Source organism: Triturus cristatus, chromosome 5_2 (genome assembly GCF_964204655.1).
Source record: "Triturus cristatus chromosome 5_2, aTriCri1.1, whole genome shotgun sequence".
Lineage (NCBI taxonomy): Eukaryota > Metazoa > Chordata > Amphibia > Caudata > Salamandridae > Triturus > Triturus cristatus.
In genome coordinates this window covers 450,073,944-450,089,863 of record NC_140588.1, presented here as the reverse complement: position 1 = coordinate 450,089,863, position 15,920 = coordinate 450,073,944, and the positions used below count along the sequence as shown (strand labels likewise).

The 15,920-nt window shown below is 45.4% G+C and overlaps 1 protein-coding gene across 5 annotated transcripts in view; it reads right to left on the bottom strand.

The window, feature by feature from the left end:
* Nucleotides 1-8,535: 8,535 nt before the first annotated feature.
* The window catches only part of C5_2H7orf57 (chromosome 5_2 C7orf57 homolog), a 240,495-nt gene continuing 233,110 nt past the window's right edge, over nucleotides 8,536-15,920 (bottom strand). For all 5 annotated transcript variants that reach the window (XM_085607398.1, XM_085607394.1, XM_085607396.1 and 2 more), the window contains one exon: nucleotides 8,536-8,920. Coding sequence is in view for 2 of the 5 variants with exons in the window: in XM_085607394.1 (XP_085463520.1) it covers nucleotides 8,899-8,920 (22 nt within the window). In the remaining 3 variants the exon portion in view is untranslated. The remainder of the gene's footprint in view (nucleotides 8,921-15,920) is intronic.

Below are 15,920 nucleotides of genomic sequence, written 5' to 3'. Positions count from 1 at the left end.
TAATGCACTTAAGAGTATATGGTTTAACTGCATCCACAAACAGCCACAGAGAATAGACTCTGAGAGCTGCAGAGGGGCCCTGCTCAGGCAGAGGCACCCCCTCACATGGAAACCAAGCACCCTGCCCTCAGGATTAATAGGGCCTGCCTTAGGGGTACCTCACTCAGGCTGCAGTAGCAGGCATGTGGTGTCAGATTTAGTCTGCTTCCCAGGGGTGGCATAATACATGCTTCAGTCCCTGGTAGGCCTGTGAAGTACCTATGCCCTTGGTACCTAAGGTACCATATACTAGGGGCTCATAAGGTACCACAGTATCCAATCACTAGTGCATCTAATATGCACTCCAAGTTGTTTAGAGAGAACAGAGAGGCTGGGGCCCTGATTAGCAGGGACCCAGTCAGACTATAGCCAGAAACCAGTGTTATCATCAAAAAAAAAAGTGGGGGCAACATAAGTGCAGATCCTACTCCTCTACACCTTGTAAAAGGCAACAGTTAGCCCGTCAGTGCCCGGCACACTGGCAGGATTCATGCTGGATAAGGCCAGGGTAAATTCCTCCCTCTCCAGTGGGCGCACCAAGAATTCACGGTGTGTGTTCGTGAGCCAGGGGAGCTTAATGTGTGCTAGATAGTCTAAGATCTCCTCGTCCATACCCCCTCCTCGATCCGAGTAGAGCCGAGTGTAATATTCTTTAAAATGTTCCGCTATATTGGTTTCGGCTGTAAGTATATCACCTTCAGCCGATTTAATTCCCGCGATTACTGTTTTTTCCCGGCGTTTCTTCAATAGCCAGGCTAACACTGCGTCCGGATGCTCGCTTTCTCCATAGGTACGGGCTGTAGCATATTTGCCTAGGTGTTTAATTTCCTCATCGGCAGATTCATGATATTCCTCTAGTTGGGCTTTAAAGTCATTTAGGAGGTCATCATCAGCACCAACCTGGAGGCGTGCCTCCAGGCCGGCCAGGCTCGATTCCGGAGCATTAAGCCTCTGGCGAATAGCTCTGAGGATGCCAGAGTGCTTGGATATAGTTACTCCGCGAATGTAGACTTTAAACCCATACCACCTGGAAGCTGTCAACAGAGCCGACATTGATCGCAAAGTAAGTTTCAATGGCTTCTGCAAGTTCCGCTTTAAAAACCGCATCCAGAAGGGAGTATGGAGGGAATCTCCAAGTGAATGGGGGGACCATCTTCCGGGGCATTCGCATTTCGACCAATATCGGGGAATGGTCCGAAAGTGTACGGGGGTGCACCTTGCAGGATAGGATATTTCAAACAACTGCCCAGAGGCAAACCAGTAGTCTATGCATGTGTGGAGATCCTGAAAAGCAGAGTAATGGGTATAGCCCCCTCTGTCCGGGAACCTCTGTCTCCAGACATCGCACAAGCCAAATTGGGCCAAGGCAGCGGATACCACTCGGGCTGCAGCTGTGACGTGGCGCTCCTGCCCACTTAATCTATCTCGCCCCGGGTGCAATACCAAGTTTAGATCACCTCCCCCAAAGCTGGTGCTTCGCTTCATGAGAGCTAGCATTCTCGAACGGAGCAGCATAGAAGTTTGGGTTGTCATAGTTGGGACCATATACGTTAGTTATAAGCATGTCTAGCCCCTCACCCGAATCCTTGACATGACATACCGCCCATCACTGTCAGTGGTTAGAGGGTCTAGCATGTAGGAGGCCTTGGGATTAACCCACGTGAGGACACCGTGAGCATGTGTGGTGAAGCCAGCAGCATGTACGCAGCCCTGCAATCCCCTGCGGGTAAGCATGGGGCTGTTGAGGGGAAGGTGAGTCTCATGTAGCAACACAATATCTATCTTGTGTCTCGTCAAATAGGCCAAAACCTTACGCAACTTTCTATGGTCATTGAGACCTCTCACATTCCACGTGAGCGCGCGCAGGTTACATCGTGTTGTCCTATTTGCGGGATCACTGCTCGCTCCCCTATGAGCTGCTGGTGTCATTTTATCTGGGTTACTCATCTTGAAACATAACTAGTAGCTTCTTGTGGTATGAAGTGTAGTGTCCAACCATAGTGAAAGTCCAACTAATTCTGCAAACCCTCCTGCCCTCCACCCACGCCAGGGTCACCCCAAAACCAAGCCATGGTGGATTCCCAACAACCAACCCATGCGCCACATTTCAATAAACGAAGTAGCTGAGGAGCTGTGCAACTATGAACAAAAAACAACCCCCCCCCCGCACCACCCCCTGAAAAAAACCAATACCCCTAGTGCGTGCTTCACACGTGGGCAGAGGTTGTCAACCCAGACCAGCAAAACATCAAGGGTTTGTAGATTAACCACCCCTCACTCCATCAAGCTAATATGACGCATTTGCCAAAAGGAGAGGATTTGCGTCCTGCAGTTATTACGAAGTAGAAGGTGTGACTATATCCTAACAGAGCCATTTCTCTGAACGATTAACTGGGGTTGGGGGTCTGGGAACAACAAATTAACAAGGGGACTCTCACAGTTCAGCCAAGACCTAACGTGTCGACCAGAGTCCCATGGGCACAGAGTATTCTTACAAATCACAATATTTTATACCATTCCACCCTCAATACAATAATCTTATCTGTAATGCGGTCGAGCACGAGTTCAGTTTTGCTCTTCTAAAGGACCTCCGTCCGCTCCAACCGAGGCAGCCCTGTCTGGGCTGTGACGCTGTTCCTCAGCCCAGTCCTTCATGGCTTTCTGTAAAGCCTTGGGGTCAGTGAAGATTCGTGATTGTCCCTGGTGATTGACACGAAGACGAGCCGGGTACAGCATGGCGTAGTCAATGTTGTGTTCTTTTAGCTGCTTCTTGAGTGGAGCAAACTGGTGACGCGCCTCCTGAACCCGTAGCGTAAAGTCTGGAAACAGCGATAGCGTAGAGCCTTTGTAGTGCAAGGTCTGCTTCACCCTGGTTACTCTCAGCGCCGCATCTCCGTCGCGATAGTTTAGTAATTTTGCAATTATCTCCTTGGGGGGCTCCAGGCGGCGGGTGCGGGCCCAGGTAGCAAAGTGCTCGCTCAACCTCAAACATGGATGAGAAGGTGTCCTTACCAAGAAGCGCAACCAGTAGCTTTTCAATTAATTGTTCCATATTGCCAGTCGGCGTCGACTCCGGCAGGCCCGTAATTCTCAGGTTGCACCTTCGGGACCTCGCTTCCAGATCTTCCACCTTGTCTTGTAACACCTGCAGCACCCTGCCGAGTTGTTTGTGGTCCGAGTCTAACGTTGTCTGCAACTCCTCCACCTCTGTGATGCGTCGCTCAGCCATATCGATGCACTCCACGTTTGTCGAGTCTCTCGGACATTCTATTCATGCGGTAAGAGAGCGAGTCCATCTTTGAGCCCAAGACTGATAGAGAATTTTGTAGGCCTTTTTCCATCGAGGCAAGCATGGATCTAATGTCGCCATCTTGTTCCTCCAGCGGCGGTTCCTGACCATTTTCTCCGCCATCAGCAGACGCCTCCTTCCTGGGTTTCTGCTGGTCGAACGACAGTTTCGGCTGCATTTTATCAACTCTGCCCATCTTTGTCAGCCTAAATAGGACCCTGAAGGCCGGGACACATAAGTGTGCTGGCCGCGAAGACTGTCCTGGAGAATGAGACAGCAGCGTAGAGTCAGGGGCAAGGTCCTAATTCCAGTCGCGCCTCCCTAAGTGCTACGCAAGGGCAGCACCGCAACAGGTGCAATTGTCTCGATCACTGTTGTGGCAATTGTTCAGGGCACCGACGATACAATGCGCTCTCTACATTGCCGGCATGTAAACAGTGACCGTCTGTAAGGGGGCCCGACTTAGAGCACAATCCTTGCCTGTGGTCCGGGGAGCGCCAACACCGTGTAGAGTTGCGGGTAGAAAACAAACAAGCCGGAATGAAACACCGGAACATACGTTACGTCAGCCAGCCACACCCACCTCTCGTATCTTCCCACAGCGAGGCGAGAGGACGGAAGAAGGTGGAGTCAACCCCGGAAGCATTACTCTTCAGCCACTGAAAAGAGACCTGGCCCAGGAGGGAGGGTCTCTGATCGGAGAAGGAGTCGGGAGTCGAACGGAGAGCCAGGCGAAGCAGAGAGACGAGGAGAGGAACTGTGTCGAGCCGGACCAGGTCGGAACGGAGACGGAACCGAGCCGGAGGACCAAGAAGACTGCTGGAGTGAAAGATTGGTGGTGTCCCCCGGAGGAGGTTGTGGAGCGGCCGCAACTCAGGAGAGTTGCGGCGAGGCCGGTGAGTGACGGGGTTCAAGGGGAAGTACAGGCAGGGACTTGGGTGGAGGGAGGAGACTAAACGGAGGGAGAGGGGTGGAAAGGGTACGGGTGGTTCACACGGGCACAGACTTTATTTTGTTGCTTGCTGCACCATTATCCCTGCTCCACCTTTGCTTCTCCTGAGCTCAGTTCAACCCTCCCCATCACGCAGTTTTCCTGTCGAACTCCCCGTTCCCCCATTTCACACCCAAGAAACTTGGCACATTGGTTTTAAGCAAACCACTTGCCACCCCTCACATTCGTGAATCGTTTGGGGTGAGAAACTTGTTTCCTGAGAGCAGACAGTCCGTTTAAGAACACTGGTGAGGTGACGGGTAGAATAACGCTTGCATAGTTTGAATGAACCTAATACGGATGGCCCACTATTTCCTCTCTTTATGAGCCTTCGGGAGGATCCAACCACGGCAGAAGAATCCAGACAGACACCATTGAGATCCAGCTCAGAGGAAGACGAAGAAAAACAGAGTTACCCCAGTACCCTGCCACGGATAGAAAAACCCTCACTGAAAGGACACGAGACTTTCCCAGTAGTGAAACCAAACAGTATTCTTCCTGACAATAAAAGTATCTCACGTGGAAAATACATTCAGCCTCCGCGTCTGTATATCCGACCCGCCCTCCCACACCGTCCCCTCACACCACCGCAGACCAATATAGTGGGTAATAACTTCCAAGGCAATCGTTGTAAGATAATGATCACAATAAATGTCTATTTCAAAAGACAAAACCAAAATTTGTCTAAAAAAGCACAGTGTACCACAATAATGATTGTAAATAAACTTTTTTTCTTTATTATAAAGAAATGATAATTTGTTATATAAAAATGTTTTTTTGGCCATGAAACAATCACAGGTTAAAAAGAGGAACACATTTTTCCACAATATAAAAATAAATCCAATTTTCTCTGGTTATTTTTGTTGCTATTATTGCATTAATACACCATAAAATTTGTGTATAACAACCACAAAAATTAAATTACTGAAACAATAACACAACAAAAAATCAAACAGTACATTACAATATAATGTGGCAGTAGATTGTCTTCGACGCTCGTTTCGGCGCACTGGCGCCTTCGTCAAGAAAGCCACACAATTTTTTCTGATGACTGAAGAGTAAATTCTCATGTTTTTTCAGAGAGAGATTTCCGCAACGTTCCGCAACGTTTTGTTTGCGGAAATCTCTCAAGCCCAGAAGAAGTGAACTTGTGAGGCGCTTCGTGCCCATACGAGGAACTTTAACCACTAGACCAATTGTGGAAAAGAATAAAACATTGGATCTCTTTGATATTCAACGAAAAGAAAAAGATGAGTTTATATCATATTCGTCAATATCACAGTTAGATAACATTGGGTCCTTTCTGCTGCCTCTCCATTTGGTTTTTATATACATAAACCGCATACGACCAAGATGATTGGCAACTAATTACGCCGTCATAAGTTATCATATATATTTCTGTCAATAGAAGTTTTCTGAAAAAACACGAGAATTTACTCTTCAGTCATCAGAAAAAATTGTGTGGCTTTCTTGACGAAGGCGCCAGTGCGCCGAAACGCGCGCCGAAGACAATCTACTGCCGCATTATATTTTAATGTACTGTTTGATTTTTTGTCGTGTTATTGTTTCAGTAATTTAATTTTTGTGGTTGTTATACACATATTTTATGGTGTATTAATGCAATAATAGCAACAAAAATAACCAGAGAAAATTGGATTTATTTTTATATTGTGGAAAAATGTGTTCCTCTTTTTAACCTGTGATTGTTTCATGGCCAAAAAAAACATTTTTATATAACAAATTATCATTTCTTTATAATAAAGAAAAAAAGTTTATTTACAATCATCTATTGTGGTACACTGTGCTTTTTTAGACAAATTTTGGTTTTGTCTTTTGAAATAGACATTTACTGTGATAATTATCTTACAACGATTGCCTTGGAAGTTATTACCCACTATGGTTGTTGCCCTGTCCTAGGAATTGACATATATACTTTACAGGGGGTCCTTGATATTTTCAAAGAACATCGTCACCAATACCACCAGGGAAGAGGGGGTTACACGATACTAGTAGCGCTGGCTTTAACACTCAGGGCAGTGGGGTACGCAGAATCCTGTATCTCCCAGCAGCAGCGGCCGCCTTGTTACTGTCTCTAAGGGTTCCAAGGGCCGATCAGGGCTAGTTCTAGTCCCCTCGCAGCAGCCAGGGGGAGCCCAGTATCAGGAAGTAGGGGAGCAGACCACAGCTCAGGTCTTACAAGATGGCAGGCCCCGCTAAACTCCTCACACTGCACCCAGCCACTGTCTATTCAGACCCCAAGTCCATGCAGCTGCACTATTCCACGGAGCATAGGGCACAGTAGGGGGATGCGCGCCGAAGTGCCAGTTGTCAAAGGCCTCCGGCCGTAAAACGCCCGCTGGTCTCGGCACGTCCTTAGATAATTACGGCACCCAGCCCCCGCACTCTGGAGGCTAGTTCGGTATATGACGGTCCCCACACACGGAGGCTGGTCGCAAGGCTCCAGGAGACGCAGCCACTGTCTCTTTTAAACAGCCTTCTCCAGGGCGCCCAACGTCGCAGCACAGCTTCACCTCCGACGGGCGTAGGGTGTTACGACAGGCCGGGGCTTAAGACCTGTACAGCACGCCATAGGCCAGGGGACTCCCGTTCTGTATCACGGGCACCTGCAGGGATCATAGTCAATTCCTCGCGAACCGGAGTGCCTCCAAGAGCAACGGCGTCACTCAGGTAGCATTGTGCATTCAGCAAATGCCGGATTTATGACGGATTACACGATGGTTGTGCGGAGCTCTCCGCTCAGGTGGCCATTTTCGGCGCCGGCAAGCTCCGCCCCCAATGGAACCATTGTTGATGGGATGGCCATCAACAATTTGTTGACAGGATTGCCAAGGAGAGCGTTCAATATAAACACAGTGATTGTTTATAGTGCTGTCATCGATGCTACCATGATCAAAAAGGTAAGTTGCATAGTCGCCAATGGAGATGCCATCAACAGCAATTGTCATTGTTGTGGTCAATAGTATTCTAGAGAACGTCAGCGCTCCTTCGTCGATGGTGTCATCGTAGCCGGTACCGTCAGAGATTCTGTTGTCAGTGTCTTCTTCGATGTTGGTGATAGTTCTACAGATTTATTCTTTCACAGCATAGCAGGTTCAGACATCGGGTTGTCAGATGCTAATTTCTATAAAGTTTTTATAGAAACTTATAGGCCGGGCTTTGGTCTCTTGTATTCTTTGCAGGTGGGCCTCTGTAAGATGATGGCACCTCATCTGAATTAAAACTTTGCAATCAAGTTATACACACAATGTACTCTTTTGGAACCTTTTTTAAGGTATACACTATAAGCCTTCTGAATCATCCTCTGCGAAGGGTGTATCCTTAGCCTTAGCTGTTATAACCCATAACATCAGCCTACCCTCCCTGTCCTTGAGGGTTTTAATTAATAATTTACTTTGCAGTGTCTTGCCTTAAGGCAATGAAGAAAACAATTGATGAAGATCTAAAAAAATAGAGTCTCAGCCTCCCACAAGATTCACAAGGCCTATTTTTAAAAGTCAGACATGATCTATAAACACTACTTAAAGAATAAGTTGGAGACAGAAGGCTGATCAAGGATGGTGAATTGCAGGTTTTGAATAAACATATATGAAGCAGACTGTGCACAGCTGGGTTGAGTGGTATTCACTGTGCACTCACATTATTGGTCAGAGATTGGGTCTTTTTCAATGAGGTGAGTGTGTTAAGCGACAATGTTCAAAGCCTTTCCTTCTCTGTTTAACATAAAAATGCTATTTGAATACTACAGTGGGACTCAAAGATTGTCAGCGGGGAAGGATACAAGCATATGAATTTATGAAACATCAAATGCTGGAATATGGTCTCCAAAAGATGCAGACATTGTCAATATATGGCTTCCTCCTGGCAATGATGTTACATTGAGTGAGATTTACATTTTATAACATATTTCTCTGTTACGCAGAACTGATACTTTTGCAGAGTGAACTGGTAAAGGTTTATAAGTGTAGACTACCAAATGGCTTCATAATTACACAGAAATCTGGTAGATAACTCACACCTTGGTTCAGACAGTTATCATTCCATCATCCCAATGATCCTTTTAGTACGTTCCCTAAAAGTAGTTAAGTAAAGCTCACTTTTGGTAATCAATTGTGTTATTTTTCACTTATCTTACACATATGTATACCCTGCGATTAAAGTGTGGCAAATGGAAAAAATATTTGTTTCAGAGTCAAACTTCCAGACAAGTTTTTTTTTTTATTAATTCATGAAAAGCGCTTTCACACCAGTATGGTATAAATCAAACTGTATTGCGATACAATTTTTAAAATATACAAACTTGCATATACAATCTTGCTGTTGCTGGAATTAATAAAAAACCTGAAGGCTAATGACCTGCTTCCCTTGCTGACCACACATGTTAACATATGTAGCATCTACCACAGATAGCCTTTTAGTATATATGTCTATGGTTTCTTTCTTTATGTCTGCTGTTGATGCTGATGGTTATTTGTTTTTCTAATATTTCATATACAACTTTGTCAGCTCCAGTCCAAATCTTTGATGTTTGTGCTTGAACATGCAGCCTGTCTGTGTTTATTCAGACTGGCATAATTCTCAACCTAAAAAACAAGAAATACGAGATGGTGATGGATTTGCAGAATAATCGTCAAAATGCATCATTCATAAACTCGTATGGTCACATATCACAGATTAATCCTGTTTTACAATGAGGAATTTTAGTTACTGAGTTAAAGAGTCAAGCAAAACAAATTTTTTAAATTAAAGAAAAAAGGATACAGTTCTTGTAACTACTGAACCATGTGCACCAAAATCTTAACTTGGCAAGCCAGGGAATTTGCTTGCATTGTCTCAACTGACGGTGTATTGTACCATTTTGTATATTCCGCAAACAAAAAATACTCCTACAAGTTGAAAAAATGGATGTGGAATGTATATGCTGCACTTCTTAATTCAGGAGCTGTCATGCAAAGAATGGTATTTTTGTCACTAACAGCATAATACATGGTTACATAGGTAACTGCACAGTTCCACATTGAGGAGAAGTTTAGCACTTGTAATCCTATTTCTTATTCAATTCATGAGTACTGCTTATAGATAATCTTTTAAAAATAATCGCATAATGAAAATGTTAATTTTTAAAGGACAGCCAGTGATATTTCCAATTAATTACTGCAAAATACATTTGGAGGAAACCCCATTCAGTCCTCCTCCAGAGTCTGTTTCAGCAATTCATTCTTATGCCAAAGTTTAAAGATGGTACAAATCAGTTTAGATATATTGTCCTAGCTCATTAAGAAGGAGGGTGCGTTGTTATTGTATTCAAAGAAGACGCCCATGGTGGGGATCTAAGATAACAACCAATTACATATTCTTCACCCTATGGGATCTCTGTTTAACGCCAAGTGGGCACGCTGCAATCTCACTGACTGGTCCACATTACAAGAAGGAAAACAGTAGCTACTTGTGGACCTGGCACTTGGTTTGCCAGAGACGGATCTATTTGCCTGTTGATAACAAACAGAATCGCTACTGATTCTTTTGAGAATGTCAACCAAATATGGATAGACCCATTATTTACAAATCCCTGTTTAGACTCGCATATATCTTCAGCCTTATTACATCATCTGGAGGCCCTTTTACCATTTAAGAAATTAAGGTACCTCTCTGCTTCGGAAGTACAGTTCAGGAATTAATTAGGCTTCCTTCCAATGCCAGTCTGATTTACTTTTTTAGGTTTGTGTTAGCAAAGACCTTTTGATTTTACTAAACGTATGTGTATAACATAGGACCCGATTTAGATCTAGGTGGACGGCCTAATCCGTCACAACAGTGACAGATATCCTGTCTGCCGAAATATAAATCCCATTATATCCTAATGGCTTTATATTTTGGTGGATGGGATATGCGTCACAATTGTGACGTAGTAACTTGTCTGCCAAGATCTAAATCAGTCACATAGTTACTTATCGGGTTTCTAGTCAGACTTCATGCATTAGTTGGTGGTTGGGGTCATTCACATTTTTCTTCCACCCAGCCCAGCAAGTACTGTGAGGCAGTGTATCAGCCCACTTCAGAAACTGGCTGATTTAACTGTGGGTTATGGCATGCAGCCCTTTCACAAGGAACAAGTCCACACACAAAGTAGTTCCCTTCAGTGCCAGGGAGTATTATGGTAATTAGTGTTATTTTTCAGACTATAAAAGCTTTTATGCCTGTAGCAAATTAATTGCTTTTTTTCAGCTTGATGAGGGCCTGACATCTTCCCAAAAACCATGACAAAACAAAACACGAATTGCCAAAATACTGGCGGCCAACACCAGACCTTTTGCCTTGCCAATGGTTGTTTTACTATAGCCACTTTTTCACTACAGAGTAAAGTATGGTCTTTATCTTTTCATTTCGCATTCTGGAAATCATTTAAAGCACATCTAATTAAAATGCATTACATTTCAGTCAGTAATATCTTTCTGCACATAAGCCTAACCTGATGAGATCCGTTAAGCGGCAAGAGACCGATATGATGATAGTACGCTCTACAAATTTAATTTCCCATAACGTAACATAACATCTTTATTCTGTGCTCTATCATTCTGATAAAGACTTTCTTGAGAAGAACTGGCATAAAAGGGTAATTATTTATAACTAAATAGCTTTTTAAGAGGCATTCCTCAAGGTAGTGGCCTCTGGGATTCCGAATGTGATGTTCCAGTGGGAAAAATCTAGTTCTAACACTGACCAGTCAGAAAAGATGTCCTCTGAGCACCCACATTTCTATTTTTGAAGGAAGGGGTGTGAGCTGCTTAGTTCATCTACAATTATGTTTTTGGATATAAGCGCCAACATTATTGCACATTGTGTATGTGTAATGAAAAATGACTTATGCTCCACATTTCCTAACGTTTATTTTTAGCTCTATTTCAAATTTGAAATTTCACAAATTTACAATTTACTTGTAATACTCATTCTTGTCAAATGTATTTAAAAACATCTGTCCCTTCATCAGGAAATGGCAGTGAATTCTGCAAATGAAAAACAATAACACATTCCAATTTCAATATCATTTAAAATTGAAACATTCTAAAATCTTTAAATGCGTTATAATTTCATTTCTATTGTAATTATAGAAAGCTTAATTTTCCATTGTTTTAAGTTGTTGAGAATTTGTGGCAATGCTTTCTTGAATAGGACTATGTTATTACAAAAGGTCCTTGTTTTTTTTGTGTTCCTATCATTTATTCTTTAATAAATCTGTAACTAATGTTAACTGCACACCTCACTTTCCGCTGCTAATGATGAATCACCACCCCAGTCACACAGGCTTTTTGAATACCTAGCTGCTATTTTTGCCTTGGGTGTTTTCTGGCATTTTATCCCTATATGGTGTTCATTTTGTTCGGCTTTAAAGGTCATACTTGTTAAAGCTTAGTGTTTACCCTGTGTTCACTATACTTTTTTTTGCTGACATGCTGTTATATGAAGCATATTCTTGTACAGGTTAAAGTATTTGGTTTAGATTATGGGTATGATTGCTAGCTAACAAGTTACTTATCTTTGGTAACGCTTTTTACGGCGGATACGGTACCTACCTGCGGATTCCTCACCTTCTAAATATCCCAATGCACCAGCATTCCACAGAAACTTTTCTTGACAGCTCTCCCACGTCAACAAGGATGTCACAATGCACATAGCTCCACACGCGGCTTCGTGTGACATCAATGGAGCCATAAGAGGCCCTCATTGAATGAACGCTGGCTGTATGACCCCCTACCCTTGACGTCCCTCTCTCAATAATTTACAATTGAACAAGCTCACCGAGTCCCGTCATGCAGGCCACCTCTTGGTTTCAGCCCCAGAGCTCTGCTGTTTCACCTGCTTCGCAACTGCGCCTGTGACTCCATCCTACGTGAAACAGGGAAACTTAGTAACCTCATCGTTGAAAAAGCTTGTATCATTGTTCTTTCCGGACTATACAGTGGTGGTGCAGACAACAAAATTGATTGTTAAACGGCGCCTCGGTGAACTGGACTTATGATACTTTCTCCTATTTTCCGCACGCCTGCTGGTAGTCGCTGAGGGACAACACACCTGCTGATTTTTATAAGGCTTATGCCCCACTCCTTGCCCTTCGCTTATAATTGATGCATGAGGTGGCCCTTTTGGGCTCATGCCTCCCCGCATCTCTCCGTGAGGCACTACTCTTATCCCTGCCAAAACCGGAAAAAAAAACAATCTGTGTTGGGCTTGTACACTGCTTAACACAGACTATAAGGTACTGGCCAAAATCCTAGCAGAAGCAGCTGGCATCTCTGGTCCCAGCACTGGTCCAATGAGACCAGAACAGGTTTGTTCCAGCCAGTAATACATCTTTCGTGTAATGAGGTACTCTCCGCAGTTGCCTAGTGCTGGACCTAGAGAAGGCCTTTGACTCTCTAGAGTGGGCCTTCCTGTTCGAAGTTCTGCCACGGTAGGGCATTGGGAACCGATTTCTAGGATTGGTCAAACTGCTATACACTCAGCAACTAGCCAGAGTCAAAACAAGCTCTCATGTCTCTGAACCCATTCACATACACACAGGCACCAGTCAGTGCTGCCCACTCTCCCAGCACCTTTTCTCCAAGGCGGTAGAGCCCCTGGCAATCAACATTTGGGAGCAAGGGGCAGCTTGGGCATCCCACTGGGTGGTGGTACCCATTCCATCATATTTATGTGGATGACTTGCTTCTCTACGTTGGAGACGTGCACTCAAGACCCGATCAGCTCGCTCTGACATTCAATCACTTTGCTAATCTCTCCAGCTCGAAAGTGAAGTGGGCCAAATCCTCTATATACCAATTCACGCCCACGCAGCCCAACCAAGAATTCACTCTTAATACGGTCCCCATAACCTGACAGTCCTCCACATTCCTGTACATGGGAGTCAGGATATACCATTCATACATGGATCTATTTTGTCGACAATCTCACATGTATTGTCACTCTTACTTGTATTATCTTGCCTTTCAACTACAATGGGTGGCTAAGTGGTTGGCAGGTCTGCAACTAGCTAATACTGCCACTACACTACCCACCTGAACCCTCTCCACCACTCTCCAGCTGTTCCATCCTTGCTCCAGGTTGTCACAACACGACTCCCTGCTTTTGAAGGCAGCAGATCGCTGCTATGGGTAATGACTTTACCCTACATAGGCACTGACTCCCTATGCACTGGCAATGGCCCTGCTTGGGATGCCTAGGGGGCGCAACATCACATCATTGGAAACCATCAAAACAACACTCGATGGAGGGGGCAAAGCGGTACTGATACGATTGGACTTTCCGCGGCCTTTGACACCGTGCCCCATGACCGACTTCTGCGAAGACTCCAGAACTGCGGCATTAGTGGCACGTCCTCAGCTGGTTCACCTCCTTTCTGGATAATCGCCAACAAACAGTATGGTCCCCTCCTTTCTCTGCCTTCATGCCCCGTATGAAAGTAGGAGTTCCACAGGGATCAATTTTGAGCTCAACTCTGTTTAACGTGTATATGGCTCCCCTTGCGCGCCTTGCAGAAAAACATTGACGCAACAATAATTTCCTACGCGGATGACACGCAATTGCTGTTTACATGCGAGAAGGAGAGCGCATTTAGAGGAAATGAGATAAATGCGTGCTTGACGAAGGTGTTCGTTCAGACAGAACCAACTGATGTGCAACTCAGAAAAATCAGAAATTATCTTCTTTGGCCACAACCCAGGCGAGGAATGGCCCAATGGTGGCCTCAGAATATGTCCCACCCTGCTAGCTCAGTAACCACCGCGAAAAACATTGGGGTTAAATTGGACACGGACATGTCCATGAAGTCCCAGGTCCAATCGGTGGCTGGCACGTGTTTTGGGTTACTGAAAATGTTGAGGAATTTCCTCCCGTTACTCCCAATTCCACAAAGGAAGACTGTAGTCCTGGCCCTGATTATTTCCAGGCTGGATTACGTCAATACTCTGTATCTTGGCCTCCCAGACTATCTACTTGGATGCCTGCAGGTGGTACAGAATGCGGCAGCCAGTGCCATACTCATGGTATGCCCCAGGCCGCAGATGACCCCCCCACCTGAGGTCCTTGCACTGGCTCCCAGTGGGGAAGAGAATACACTTTAAAGCTTTAGTTTTGGCTTTCAAGGTCCTTCACAACACAGGTGCTCCCTACATCAGGAAAAGAATTCAGCACTATGCCCCACTGAGGACCTTGAGATCTTCTGCGCAGTGTCTGTCGACCATTCCAAAGTTTTCCCGCTCACGCAAGGGTTGTCGCTCTTTTAAAGTGGTGGCCTCAGTTATGGAATAGCCTGCCTCCTTCTGTAAGACAGGCGCAGGATCTCCTTGCTTTCAGAAAAAATTAAAAAACCTGTTTTTTCCAACTTTAAATGAGGTCTACCTGTTTGTGTGCGCACTGTCAGTCTCAGGGTCCTTCCAGCGCAGGGACACTATGTGGAGTAGCCGTGTGCTTTATAAGTGCCCAGTAACATAACATAACATACCACTGATGGTACTTGATGCATGGCATGCAGCCAGTCTCCATACCCTGGGAGACTTCTACCAGGACTGTGTCCTCATCCCATACGAGTCCCTGATAGAAGACAATGGTTTGCCCCGGAGCTACTTCCTCCAATACAACTCACTGATCGCGTCACTATGGGGCAAATGGGGCGATATGACGAACAAGCACCCGACGTACCTCACCATACAATATCTCCATGTAATGGGACCAGGTAGACACTTCCTCCACTGCTTTGCAGACTCACTACAAATGGTTGTATGACAGAACAACAAGTGGATAAACCATGCGTGCCTCCACAACACAACCTCAACAACGATTTGAGACTTAACCATGCATTCCTTTACCACGCATGCTTTTACCATGCAATTTCGTGGTAAAGGCATGAATTCGAAAAGAGTATGCGTGGCTAAGGTCGCGACCCCTCCTCTCCCTGCCCTAAGCTTCAAACCCCCCCTACTCCCCCCCCACGGGCCCGCTCCCCACCCTGAGGTCCAAATACCCCTCCCCACGCTGTCCCTAACCCTCAAAACACTACCTCGACCGCCTCCCACCCCCTTGCTCTGTCTCTACAAATACCCCAGCCCCTTCCACTGCCCTTAGGCAAACTCCTATTTTAAAAAACTACTCCGACCCCCCCACCAACCCTAAAAACTACCCGCCCTCTGCAAAATCCTCAAAACTACTCCAACTACCCATTCCCCTCCCCCTGCCCTGAGGCCTAAAACCATGTCCCTTAACCTGACCCAGCCCAGCCCTGACCAAGCCCTAAAACTACCCCACCTTCCCCTAAGCCCTAAAAACTACCCCGACTACCCATTCTCCTGTCCTAAGGCCAAATACCCCAACCCGTAATAAAATAAACTACCCCAACCCCCCAGCCCTAAAAACTACCCTTGACCCACTAGCCCTGAAAACGACCCCCCAGCCATGCAAACTAACCCTACCCCCCAGCCCTGAAAACTAGCCCTAACCCCCCCAGCCCTAAAAACTAGCCCCAAACCCTCCCAGCCCTGAAAACTAGCCCGAACCCTCACAGCCCTGAAAACGAACCCAAACCCAACCCAG